Here is a 13,250-nt window from a genome sequence, read left to right as displayed (position 1 = left end):
AGCAAGAGTGAATTCTTTCCATTTGTAAATTCTTTAAGAGTTGGTCTTGCGAGTAAATGTTCCTTGTATTGTGGTTTTTATAACCTTGAGTGAATAAAAGTGTTGTTTCCACAAAGTGCTTCTCTTCCTTCCTTTCTTCCAATTGTGAGCTAGCAAACACAACCCATTTTAGAGTGTGTTCGACTTGATAGTAACCTTTTGAGCAAACAGTGGGCCGATTAGTAGGCTGGTCAAGTGAGACTTAGTGCCATAGGGGGAAATTTTGAATTATATGCAACAACCGCGCTTCCAACCCCGTGACACTCGTATGGTACCCGTTTCGTTTTTGGTTTTTAGTTTTTGAAAATAAAGAAGTAACTTTTTAAACTTGTTTTTATTTTTGGCGTTTAACTAAGAACTTAACTATTGTATTTAAGAAAGATATAAATTATTGTAAAAAAAAAATATAAAAAATAAATTTAATTCTCAAAAACTAAAAATAAAAAACGAAATGATTTACTGACAAGAGTTAATTAATTATCCCATGGAGTAGGAGGCTAGAAAATAGGCAAATGGGGCAATCGACCAAAAATCATTAACATGCCTTTTTTTGTTTAATTATTTTTGTGTGAAGGAATGAAGATAAAAGGAAGAGCAGAAAAACGACACGTGGACCACAATATAGCCGTTAGGCCTCTGCATTGCCTTCTTCGTAGTAAGAAAAAAACCAAAGCATTCGCTTCGAATTCTCTCACCGATTTCCAAATTTCGAACAAAATGTTACTCCTTTCTTCTCCGCCTTCATCATCATCATCCTCACTTTCCGCCATTGTTGAATCCAAACACCATCCTCTGTTTCATCTTCACTCCTCTCCTCCTTTTCCTACCGCTCTCTCGCCTCGTTGGATCTTCCACTTCCGCCGATGTGCCATCAATGGAACCACCGCCGTCGATTCCTTCACAGAGAAGTCCGGTTACCTTTTCGATCTAACCGCATACGAGGCCGAGTCCTTGGCTGAATACAGCGTCTCGAAGATTGCCGCCATTTATCGGAGGAAGCCGCTACTTGTTCTTCGGAGACTTCTTCAGGTCGGTTCCACTTTTGGCCGATGGTTCGGTCTACGGCTCATCGATGATTTGAGGGAAAGGTCCGACCTCATGTTCGAGGTGAGACCGTGATTTTCCTTTTTCGCTGGAAGTCATTACTTATTATTAGGTCGTCTGTTATTTCAATCCACGTATCTGTATGAGTTTTGGTTTGTAATTCCGATGACTTCGTTGCAGGTCAGAGCTGCTAAACTTAGGAAAATGTTGGTGGAGCTCGGTCCGGTATATTCGTGTCACTTTCCCTGATTTATACTGCTTAATAGAAATATCATATTCAGAGTACGGTGGAAATTTTAATTTTCGAGATTTCGATACCCTCGAAATTTCGGTAGGGGAATTTCGTTTTCTCCCTCATTTCAAATAAAATTTCTAGAAATCTTGAAATTACACACACAATTGTATAGTTTCACATGTCAACGTCGTTTCAAAGATGAAGTTTTGTCAATGTGCTACTTTTTATAGTTTCCAACTTTTCTCAATTTTCAGCTTTATTTTCAATCCAAAACTTTCGTTTCCAAACAAATTGATTTTGAAAAAAATCACAAAAAAGGACCTATATTTATTTTTAACCTCGTTAAAAAAATTTCAATTAGATTTTCACATCATTTCGTCTCAAAATTGAATTGATGTGAGTTTTGTTTCTTTTACAATCCAAACTTTCATTTTCACATCATTTTACCTTAAAATATTCCTAAACTTTATATTATTTTGTTATTATTTTTGTATTTATTTTTTAAATTTATGTTCTTGTATTGATATTTACACAAACATATACAATGTACATCTAAATATTGTTTTACTTTATAGAAATGTTGATTAAAAATGGTTAATTATAGTCTAATTAATCCACAATCAAAGTTGCTTTAACTAATTAGAACAACTTGCATCAACTTCCATAAATTTTCATAAAGTTGTCCGAAATTCCCATCGACATCGATATTTCCATAAAATCGAGACTTCTGTATTTCATTTTCTATTGACATTGATATTTCAAACCTTGGTTATGTAAGCTTGAATTATTTCATATCTACCTTATTGGAATCTTTTCACCATAACTCTTGTCTATTTGTATCGTGGCTTTATTTGATTATGATTGTCTTGCAGGCATACATCAAAATTGCTCAGGCTGTCTCATCTCGAGCTGTAAGTTTGTTAATTTGTTTCTTCAAAGCCGCTTAGAAATTGTATGATGTCATATTTGAGATTTTATTTTACTTTGATAAGAATTGTTCAACCTCTTGTAGTTCTCTACTTGGAAATGCTTTCTGATAATCACTCTAGGGAGGGAGGTACCTTGGACCTTTGATTGAAAGGTGAAATGGGTAGTTGGTATTGAATTTGTATGGTCATCAGTACTTGCTTTGGATATTGGTAGAACCTTTTAATCACTTAAAAGACTGTTTAAGTTGCAAGTTTACGGTATCTATACATAGTTTTCAGATTCAAATTTATTTGACAAGGAAAACTTTTATACCATTATTAGCTTAGTTAGCTTTACCATTGAAAGTTGGTTAGATAGATCGTAACCATATAATGTGGCCATTAAACTATTTTGTTCTTCAAAGTGTCAAATAATCGATCTAAATTTTAATATTGTTATAGGCCTGAGGTTTGATATCAATGAGAGCCAGATATGGAGGGAGAAAACTTAATTTTTATTTTATTTTATTTTTTTAATATCCGTAAGTGTTTGGGCCAACTTATGCACACCTTGATTAATCTCATGGAACAACCTGCTTGACCTACAACATTTGGATATCAAGAAAACTCATAGGATATTAAATCCTAAGGGTAGATGGCCAATATTGATTGACCTTAGCCTTTTATCAAACCCAAGCCTTTTATTTATCACTAGGTCAACATGGTTAAAAATTTAAAGATCTTTTCTTTCTTTCTTTAGGGGGGGGGGGGGGGTTTTATCTTTGTCCCATTCCGATTCTAGTGAATTTTGATTTTCAAAATTTGGACCCTTTTCTGCTAGTTCAAAGTTTAGATGCAGACATGAGTAATTCGGTTGAAGATTTGAGATTTTGGATTCTCTATGCTGTGGAAGAGTATTTTCAAATATATTCTATTTTAAATTTTTGGAAGCTCTTGTAATCTTTTTTTTTTTTTTTTTTTTTAATTTCTGGAAGACTTAATACTTGTGATCTATTTTCTTTTTCTACAAGAATATTGCATTCTTTCATTCTTGGTATATGTTTATTCCTTCACCTTGATGTTGCAAGAGAATGTATAAGCTCATAAGAAATTTGATATTCTTTGGGTTCATCTTGGAGATGTTGGTTCCGCTATACCTTGGGGTATTTGTGATGTAAAATCTTGTATGAATGAGTTCAGAAATTTTCTATTTAATTGCTTTCAGGATCCTTATCAGTAGATCAAAATTTCAAGTTCTATTTTGATCATTCTTCTCTGGAAAGATTGAAAGAGTTTCTTTTCCACTTGACCATTCTTCTTGTGTTTTTTTATCTCTTTATAAATAAGTTATTCTTTAAGAAAAAAAAAAAGCAGAAAAATGGCACATCAGTGGAGTGAACTGAGTGAATAAACATAATATGTATAGAACTTATTTTCAAATAGCTTCATTTTTCTTCATTGATTTATATCTAAAGTCTGATTGAGATATTTTATGTGGTTTGGTGAGATTTTATTTAATGTACTTTGCAGGATTTGATACCACCTTCTTATTTGGATGAACTCTCACTTTTACAAGACCAAATAGCTCCGTTCTCATCTAAACTTGCTTTTGATATGATAGAACAAGAACTAAATATACCTTTGGATGAGCTTTTCTCTGAGATATCTCCTGAGCCGACTGCTGCAGCATCTCTTGGGCAGGTTTTTATCTTTCATTGTGGGTGTGTTGTTTTTAGGTGTAATACATTAATGATCTAGGAAAGTGATAGTTCAATGTGATCATAAAAATAGTGCACAACATCTGTCAAAGTTTCAATTTCATTTTTTATTCTCTTTGCAAAATTTTCTACAATCAACTAAACAAAATGTTAGCATGATAGTTAACAAGAAAGAAAAAATATGGTTCATCAAATGACTTGCTATTCTCTGTCTCCCTCATGAAAGCCACTAACAAAGAGTCATTAAGGGATTGAGTGTTCTCTGAAGGGAAGATTACTGTACTGATGCCTTTTTAAGTTTCTTGTTGCTGGTTCATCAAAAGCTTCTTTTATCAGGTTTTTAGTTCGTGCAAAGTCGAAGTGTTTTCATTTTGCTCTTTTCTGGGCTTGGTTGGTGGTCATTTTTTGGGTTTCTTTGGTAGTTTTTGTAGTAATATTGTTTTTTCAGTTTTTGAAGGAGGTATGTCTGTCGAAGTTGTTAGAAAACGTATCTCTATTTGCTTGTATTTGTTCTTTTTCTCTTCTTTTGGGAGTTTGTATCTTTTAGACTTTTATTTCTTTTCATTACATCAACGAGAAGTTTCTTGTTAAAAAAAAAAAAAATGCAAATATAGACAGCTAAAACAAAGGGACATTGAACAGATTAGTAACTTAAAATTTTTAACTGCGATGTGTTAGTCTTGCAAGTTTAAGTTCAAATATCATAGGTTTGCTTTCAATACATTTTTATTAAAAATGAAAAAGGAAAACTTAACAGAAGGCAAAGAAACACGGAGGACTACAAAGAAGTACCACCTAAAGGCTGAAGATAAAAAATATTGTTACTTTGGCCTCTGCAAAATAATTACTCATAAATTGCTTTGTCTTAATACAAGTACTTTCCCCTTGTCTAGACAAGTTAATTGGGTTTTCTTCTCTAAAATATAGGTTTATCAAGCAAGGCTTCGTCGTAATGGACAAGTAGTTGCTGTCAAAGTCCAAAGGCCGGGAGTTCAGGCTGCTATAGCTCTGGATATCTTGATCTTGCGGTATTTAGCTGCTGTTTTTCGCAAGGTTGCCAAATTAAATACTGATCTCCAGGTATGGTAACCTATAAACATCGGTGTAAAAGAGCACAACAAGTGAACTAACACTTTTGGTTCTTCGACTGCATATGTAAATGACCGACTCCCTCAATTTCGTTGAGGTCTAAGTGAGTTTTTGCAAAGGGTTCAACCCACAATCGCAGCACATATAATTTATCTAACTACTTTTAATATGCAGGCGGTTGTTGATGAATGGGCAACAAGTCTTTTCAAGGTATGTATTCTGTTTCAAATCTTGAACACAAGCTAATTTAAAATTAATTTTAATCATACTTCTTCTAGAGAAATAGGGTTTCTATAATAGTGCCAAGAGATGAGGGATAGGTAACGTGGATAATCAGCTTTATCTTTAAAGATAAGGGAGTTCACTTTATCATTAAAGAAGATGAGTGGCGCAATACCAAAAGACTAATTCTTGAATGAAAATGATTCTCTCTCTAAATGGGAGAGAAGGATCTTATTTATAGAGGAAATTAGTTACAAGATGTTTAACTAACTGACATAACAACTAACAATTATCTAAAATTAGCAATTAACTAACTCCTATCCTTTTTAACTAGTTATTTACAAAAGGGCCCTTTCGGCCTTACACCAATCGACCCCTCCCAAAATCAAACTCGTCCTCGAGTGAGGTAAGAAGCTAAATGAAAGTCTTTCGGAGCATAATATGGCTTCACATCAGCAATATTGAAGACTGGATTAATATGCAGGTCACAAGGCAACTCAATGAGGTAACTTATTCAATAGGGACACTCATTAGAGAAGTGCCCCACTTGACCACACCTCAAACATTTTCCCAATGTAGGCCAGTTATAAGGATTTTGAACTTTCTGCTTGTAAAGAGATCTGATTCCTTCTCATCAACCTCTTCTTGCTTTTCTTTATCCTTTTCCTTGGATGAAATTGGTGGAGTAGATGGTCCAAGGTATTGTTTTCTACTTACAGAAGCATCCCAAGGAGTTTTTCTTGAAGTTTTCTTGGAGCATAAATCATTCAACTCATCTATTGTTTCAGCATAACAAATTGCATCATCCATAACAAATTGCATCATCCAAAAAATGAAAGTGTTGTAACTTTATCTTCTTTTTGATGTCCACACGTAAGTCGCCAATGAATCTTGTAATTAGATGTTGTTCATTCTCCACCAAATTTGTTCTTGCCCCCAATCGGTTGAATTCTTCCACATAATCTGCCAATTGTCGAGGCCCTTGTCTATAGTTTTGGTATTGATTGTAAAGGGTCTGCTCATAATTGGTAGGAAGGAACCTCTGTTTCATCAACTGCTTCATTTTTTCCCCTGTTTGAATTGGCCTCTTGGCTTACTATTGCCGATTGATCTCCAATTGATCCCACCAAGTGGAAGCTTCCCCTTTCAACTTGAAGGCTACCAAATGTACCTTTTTGTGATCTGGTGTATTCATATAATCGAAAAAAATTCTCGGTGTTCTCAATCCAATCAAGGAATGTATCGATGTCACGCTTCCCATTAAAAGTTGGCTAGTCAATCTTCATTTTGTAATCATATGAGTCACCTCTATCTCCATACCTCTCTTCTCGTCGCTGGAGAATATAACTCTTCTTCTTGATCATACTCCCTCGAAGAATCCCAATGTTGGAATTCTTGTTGCCATTCTTGCCTATTCAAAACGGCTTATTGGATCTTCATGGAGCTGCCTGTGCAATCTTGGAGCTCTTTCTCGATAAATTTCTTGCTGAAATTGGAAATTTTTTGGCTGTCCAAGCACCACCTCTTCTTCACCATTCTTGCACGAATGGTTGAGCGTTCTCCCAATTTTGAGGTGCTGCTGCCAGCCTCTCAACCCTACGAGTGAAGGTTTCCATACTTTCTCAAACGCTAGTCACTGTTCCATGAATTCTCTCCAAAGAGTTCTCAACGGACGGCAAGCGTCGTGTTGTAGTTCTTGGAGAGAAGGTGGGGGTTTCTTCCACCTCTTGATCTTGCCACAGGTTGTCTCCTCCTCTTGGGTGGGCAACCCTTCATCCTGCCATTAGCTCGGATTCTTAGAGTGCTCTAATACCAATTTTGGTGCAATACCAAAAGACTAATTTTAGAATGAAAATGATTCTCTTTCTAAATGGGAGAGAAGGATCTTATTTACAGAGGAAATTAGTTACAAGATGTTTAACTAATTATCATAACAACTAAAAATTAGCTAACAATTAGCAATTAACTAACTCCTATCCTTTTTAACTAGTTATTTACAAAAGGGCCCTTTCGGCCTTACACCAATGAGGGACCACAAAATTAGTATAGTACAATTGCAACAGTTCTTATGAAATTAAGAGTTTTCTCTTAAACGAAGTCGTCCTCCCTGCTTTGATGTGAGGGAAGAGATATCCTTTTAGGAGGAACTCCATAGACTTATCCTTCACAAGTAACAAGAAGAAATACTTATAGCTTAGCTTTAAAGATCTCTTCTCTCAACCATGTCACGAGCAAGGATGAAAATATCCATCAACATGTTGATATATCCATACATCAAAAGGTTCATATTGATATTAAATGTCTATAGATATCTCTAACATCTTTTATAAATATTCGAAAACATAAAATATGTCATCTATGTCCAATATGAATAGGAATGGAATACCAATAACAATATCCATAGCTTAGTTTGGGAGTAAAAATAACTTAAATATTAATCTAAATAAATTTTATAAATTTCATGACTTAAAATAATATCTGTTGATATCGATATTTTATCGATATATCTGTAAAATTAAAATCTTGATATCAATATTGACATCGATATTTTAGTCCTTGGTCACGAGGCAGATATAATTCTTTGAAACCTTGTGATTGTATTTTTGGGTGAATACCCACCAACAAAAGGAGATTTGTCCTATTCAAACTAGTTATGCCTTATCCAGTCATCATAAATTGCTAGTTTTTAGATTTTCAGTTTGAAGTTTTTTGGATGACTGTTCTCAAGTTAAGATTGGATACAGGTAAATCGTAAATCACATTGAATGCAGGAGATGGATTACAGGAGAGAAGCAAAAAATGGTCGTAAGTTCAGGTACGAGCAACTTCATTATCACCAGATTTTTGTTTATTTTGGGGAAGAGCAATGTTTTAAAGAACTTTTGGCGACCTTGAGACTTTTTCTCATAGAGAAGAGAGGTGTAGCCTTGAGGTGGTATGAGGCATGAGCTTCATTTCAAATAGAAATAGAAATCATGAGAATGTAAAACCTTGCCACAGCCTAATATTGTAGCATTTAGAATGGTTAAACTACATCAATTATTACTATTATTTTTTGAGCTAAAAACAATACCCAAAAATTAGGGAAATAGAGAAAGAATACAGAAAAAAAATTAAAAACAAAGGGAAAACCTAGGAAAAAACTTGAAAAAAATAATACACAAGAAAATACAGCAAATATTTAAAATCAGAATTGCAAACCAATTGCAAACCATACATAAAATTTGGAAACTTGAAAAATATCTCTTAGTAATATGTGTTGAAAAATTGTAGAACTGTAAAATATTAGAAAAAATTTCAGGTAGCAATGACACCACAGAAAAAATGAAAAAAGAAAAACGAAAGAAGATAACCTGTGTGTGATAATGAACAAATAAAAGAACCAGAAAAAAAGAAGAAAAAAGAGAAGAAAACAAACTGGATGAGTGGAAGAAGAGAAAAAATAAGAAAAAAGAAAAGAGAATAGCAGACTAATAAGTATAGAATAGTAAGGTCTTCGAAATCGAAGCCTATAGTGAATATGAAAGGAAATGAGGGACCAAACTTTCCCCTCCTCTAAAAATCCTACTATTCCACTCACACCCCACAAGAGCTAGATAGACGCCTACAAATTATAAAGACGAGGAAACAGAGTAAAAATGGGTCTCTCTACTGCCCAATGATCATCCCAAAGTACGAATCCCTCCCCTTCCCCACCATACAATGGATAGGTGAACAAAAGAAGGGAGCTCTTTCGAAATAGCCTTCCACAAGTTCTGCTGAGCACCTTTAACCCTTTTGACAACCACTCAAAAGTCAAAAGGATAGGCCCATGTTTAAGGCAGCCTCGACTCAAACCGTACGCACAGATGATTTTGAAAACATTGAGGAAGAGTCTCTACTTGTTGCATCGCTGTTTTACATTTCTGATACCAAATAAAAAATAAAAACAAACTTTAAGATTTTTTTAGTTCCTCAAATTAGGGAAAATAAGTTTTAAAAAAAAAAAACTAATTTTTGTCAAATTTTGATTTCAAAATTGATGAAAACAAATAGTCATTTAAACTTTTTTGTAAAAGTAATTGAAATTGAGTTGAATTGGAATAACAATCTACTAAAATAAGATTAGTAAAATAAATAATTTTTACTTTTAGATTAGTCATATTAAAAAAATACTTAATTTACAAATTAGATTGATTCAAGGCAAATAAAATATGTATGTACGATATTCTATTTAATCTTAGTCATATACAAATTAAATATATTTTCCAATTTTTATGTAGTTATTTTAAAAAATTTACCCAATGTATTTTGTTTTAAATTAGTAATTTCTTTTACATATTTAAGTTAGTCAATTTAAAATAAGAAAAATGTAAGAAACATAATTTTATTTTTGAATATAGTCATGTTTGAACAATATGAGAATATTTTGTTTTAAACTTGACTATATTGAAATTAATTAAATCAAATATTTAGGATGATAAATTTAAACTAATCCAAAAAACTAAACATTGATAAAATACAATGAAATATTTCACAAACCCTAGATTTCTAAATTTACACTCCGTTCCCAGGCTTCCTAAACCTACACTCCATTCACAAGCTTCTTGAACCCAAACTCCTAAACTTTTGCACCCCAAGCCTAATTTTCTTAAACCTAGCTACCTAAAACCCCTACCTTAATCCCCTAGACAATGTCCCCTATGTGTCATCACCAACACTAACAATATTTATCAACATATGCAGCTAATAGGATGACACCATTCTCATATCATTTATAGAAAACAAAATATTAGATAATACCATGAACATTTACAACTAATTTGTCATCGCTAGGAAGAACTATATCATCAACATATAAAACTAATAGAATGACACCACCCTTAGATTGTTTATAAAAAGAAAGATTAATCTGGGGTGGTTTTCCTCGTTCTTTCAATCACGTGATTGAATTTTCCCAACCATCCATGTGGGCGTCAATTTTTATTACATACAAAGATTTGTGAAAATGTACATTATTTTCCATCTCTTGAGCAACAAACCTTGGTGGTTGCTTTATATACGCTTCTTGAAGATCACCCTGAAGAAAGATATTTTAATGTCAAGTTGGTACGAGAGCCAGTGATAGTAACAATTTGTAACCTGGAATTACAAAAAAGGAAAATGAAAAAGGAAAAGAAAAAAAGAACAGAAAAAGAAAAGAAAAGAAAAGACCTTTGACAAAAAGCACCATCAAGTAGAAGAACAAAGTCTTACTATCCCAAAATTCTGTGACATGTAGAAATATAGATAACTTGACGGCATCCTATTGTACCATTCATGGCAACCTACCTACCTATTACAATGTCTTGGAGTGCAAGAAGAGCGGCTCAAGATGTTTTCATAAAGGGCCTAAGATGCAAGATTATGAGCTCATAATTTTTATGGAATGAAAATATCTTTGTATTACAATAATTTATTCTTATATAAGAGAAAAGGTCAATACATCAAAGGAAAGAATCATAATAAATATGAAATAAAAGCATAAAAGATTACACCTAATTAACATATTTATGATCAACACATGCATTTAATTTTGATAATTTAATTTTATTAAATCACCGATTGACCCAAAAGCTTAATTTGATGGGTGAAGACAAATTTAATTATATATATCATCTAACACTCCCCCTCACTTGTAGGCTTTGAAATATGAAGAATACCCAACAAGTCAATTGGGGAGGAAATAACATTGTAGGGGTTTGAACACAAGACCTCTTGTGAACCAACATGCTTTAATGCCATCTTAAATTTGAGTGGAATAAATTATTTTGTATTCCAATGAATAATCATGAGATATAAAGCCTTTAAATATAGGAGAAAGGCTATATACATAAAAGGAAAGTATCCTAATAAGAATAAAATAAAATCTTAGATGATTTTACAACCCATCATCATATTTACAACCAACACTCCCCTCAAGATGGTTTAAATGATGCCATTTTAAATTTTTGTGGAATAAATTATTTTGTATTCCAATAAATAATAATGAGATATAAAGCCTTCAAAAATAGAAGAAAGACTATATACATAAAAGGAAAGTATCCTAATAAGAATAAAATAAAATCTTAAATGATTTTACAACCCATCATCATATTTACAACCTACACTCCCCCTCAAGATGGTTTAAATGTATCTTCCATTGCCAACTTGTCAATCATTTTATCAAATCGTACTTTTGGTACCCCTTTAGTCAACACTTCAGCAATTTGCTTTGTACTTTGATATGCTTTATCCTATCATGTAGAATTGGATTATGGGCTGTAGAGATAGCCATCTTGTCACAATACACTCGTATAGGACGTATTGCTAACTTGTGCTATTTTACATTTGATCGAGCAGACAGTTATACGGAAGTTTGCAAGATGTGGTTGTTCCTCAAATGTTCATGGAGCACACAACTCGTAGGGTCCTTACGATGGAATGGATAAAGGTACCATTGCTTGTCTCATACTTCGGGATATGAAACAAGTCTTGGACATATTACTTGACATATATATAAGATTGCGGCTGGCAAAATGATCCCTGGGCAGGAATTTTTTACTCCAATCTTGTCCAATTTCTTTATTTTTAACTATTATTTGTATTGTGAATTTTGATGTTTGAGGTTGACTATTTGTGATATTCTTGCAATTTGTAAGTTTAAACTTACTAAATTTTGTGAGAGGAAAATAAGAGCTGGGAGGCTATTTGCTTGGGCTAACCACGTTCTCTTTAAACAAGAACTAAAATTTTCATTTATCAGTATAATTAGGATCATTGCTCACTTATCTTTCATATTGTTTATACAGGGCGAGAAGTTGATAGAAACGAAGGATCTTTACTTGGTGGAGGTTATTCTCAAGACTAAATGAAATTCTACAACTAGACTATATGTTTCTCAAGTAATCTTCTTGTGTCTCATTTATTTTTGTAATATCTAAATATGATCTCTTTCCTAGTCCCAAACAGGTTGGGGTATACTGCTCCTTCAATCAACTTCTAGAATATGGATTCTATCATGCAGATCCTCACCCTGGAAATCTTCTTCGCACCCCTGATGGAAAACTAGCTTATTTGGGTATTATCATTAACTATATCATCTTATGCTACTTTTGGTCAGAGCGCTTGATTGTACATCTTAGGTTTTTTCCCCCATTGCTACCTGAAATTTGATATTTCTAGTTTATAAGGTGTTTTTCTAGTTTCATTTTCTTTTAACTTATCGTTGCCCAAACAAATAATATCCATCACTTTTTTTTTTTTTTTTTTTTTTTAACTTTTTTAATTTTATAACGAGAATCGAAGCTTTTCATTGGAAAAATAGAAAGAGACTAATGCTCAAAGGATTTCAATCTAACTCAAGGGAGAGAAGAAGCTTAAAAAATTACGTTAGAAAAAAAAGATATCCCAATGTGTATATTTTTTTTTGAAGAGGAAAGAATATTTTTCTCACTGATGTAATGAAAAGAGACTAATGCTCCAAAATACAAGACACTCCAATTAAGAAAGGAGACAAACACAACCAATGAAGAGTACAAACCAAATAAGATGGAAAGCCTACAACTAAGAAGCATAGAAAACTTAGAAAGAGATCTCCCATAAGAGAAGCTAAGAGACAAACTGAACCAAATTGAAATAGACCAAAAAAGTGAGACATCAAACCAAAAAAAATGATAAGATTGCATGACGCTAGACCAAAGAACTCTGAAAATGTCCATATGAGAGGAAATGAGACTCCAAGGTAAAATGGAACTTTAGAGCTCTCTGATAGACAAAAATATCACCCTGAACAAACAACAAAAGTGCTAATGACTCTAATCGGACAAGGTGAACACCATTAACAGTAACTCCTAGAGATCTAAAAAGAATTGCTCGCAATTGAAGACCACAAACCTTAACCAAAGAAGCGGATTTGTCAGGAATCAAATGAGAAGACACTAGTGATGTTGCTGTCCTATTCTCGTTACTTGAAAAAATATGAGAGACTCCAAGGTA

The 13,250-nt window shown here is 33.2% G+C and overlaps 1 protein-coding gene across 1 annotated transcript in view; it reads left to right on the top strand.

Moving 5' to 3' along the window:
* Positions 1-256: 256 nt before the first annotated feature.
* LOC120086902 (uncharacterized aarF domain-containing protein kinase At1g71810, chloroplastic) overlaps positions 257-13,250 on the top strand; it is a 30,932-nt gene continuing 17,938 nt past the window's right edge. Inside the window, exons 1-11 of the mRNA XM_039043714.1 lie at positions 257-305; positions 614-1,146; positions 1,264-1,308; positions 2,191-2,229; positions 3,757-3,927; positions 4,872-5,024; positions 5,208-5,243; positions 8,027-8,070; positions 11,616-11,706; positions 12,065-12,106; positions 12,225-12,333. Coding sequence (XP_038899642.1) covers positions 272-305; positions 614-1,146; positions 1,264-1,308; positions 2,191-2,229; positions 3,757-3,927; positions 4,872-5,024; positions 5,208-5,243; positions 8,027-8,070; positions 11,616-11,706; positions 12,065-12,106; positions 12,225-12,333 — 1,297 coding nt within the window. The 5' untranslated portion in view covers positions 257-271. The remainder of the gene's footprint in view (positions 306-613; positions 1,147-1,263; positions 1,309-2,190; positions 2,230-3,756; positions 3,928-4,871; positions 5,025-5,207; positions 5,244-8,026; positions 8,071-11,615; positions 11,707-12,064; positions 12,107-12,224; positions 12,334-13,250) is intronic.

The sequence above is a fragment of the Benincasa hispida genome, chromosome 9 (assembly GCF_009727055.1).
Source record: "Benincasa hispida cultivar B227 chromosome 9, ASM972705v1, whole genome shotgun sequence".
Lineage (NCBI taxonomy): Eukaryota > Viridiplantae > Streptophyta > Magnoliopsida > Cucurbitales > Cucurbitaceae > Benincasa > Benincasa hispida.
Note: the sequence above shows the minus strand (reverse complement) of the source record. Positions and strands in the feature narration are given on the sequence as shown.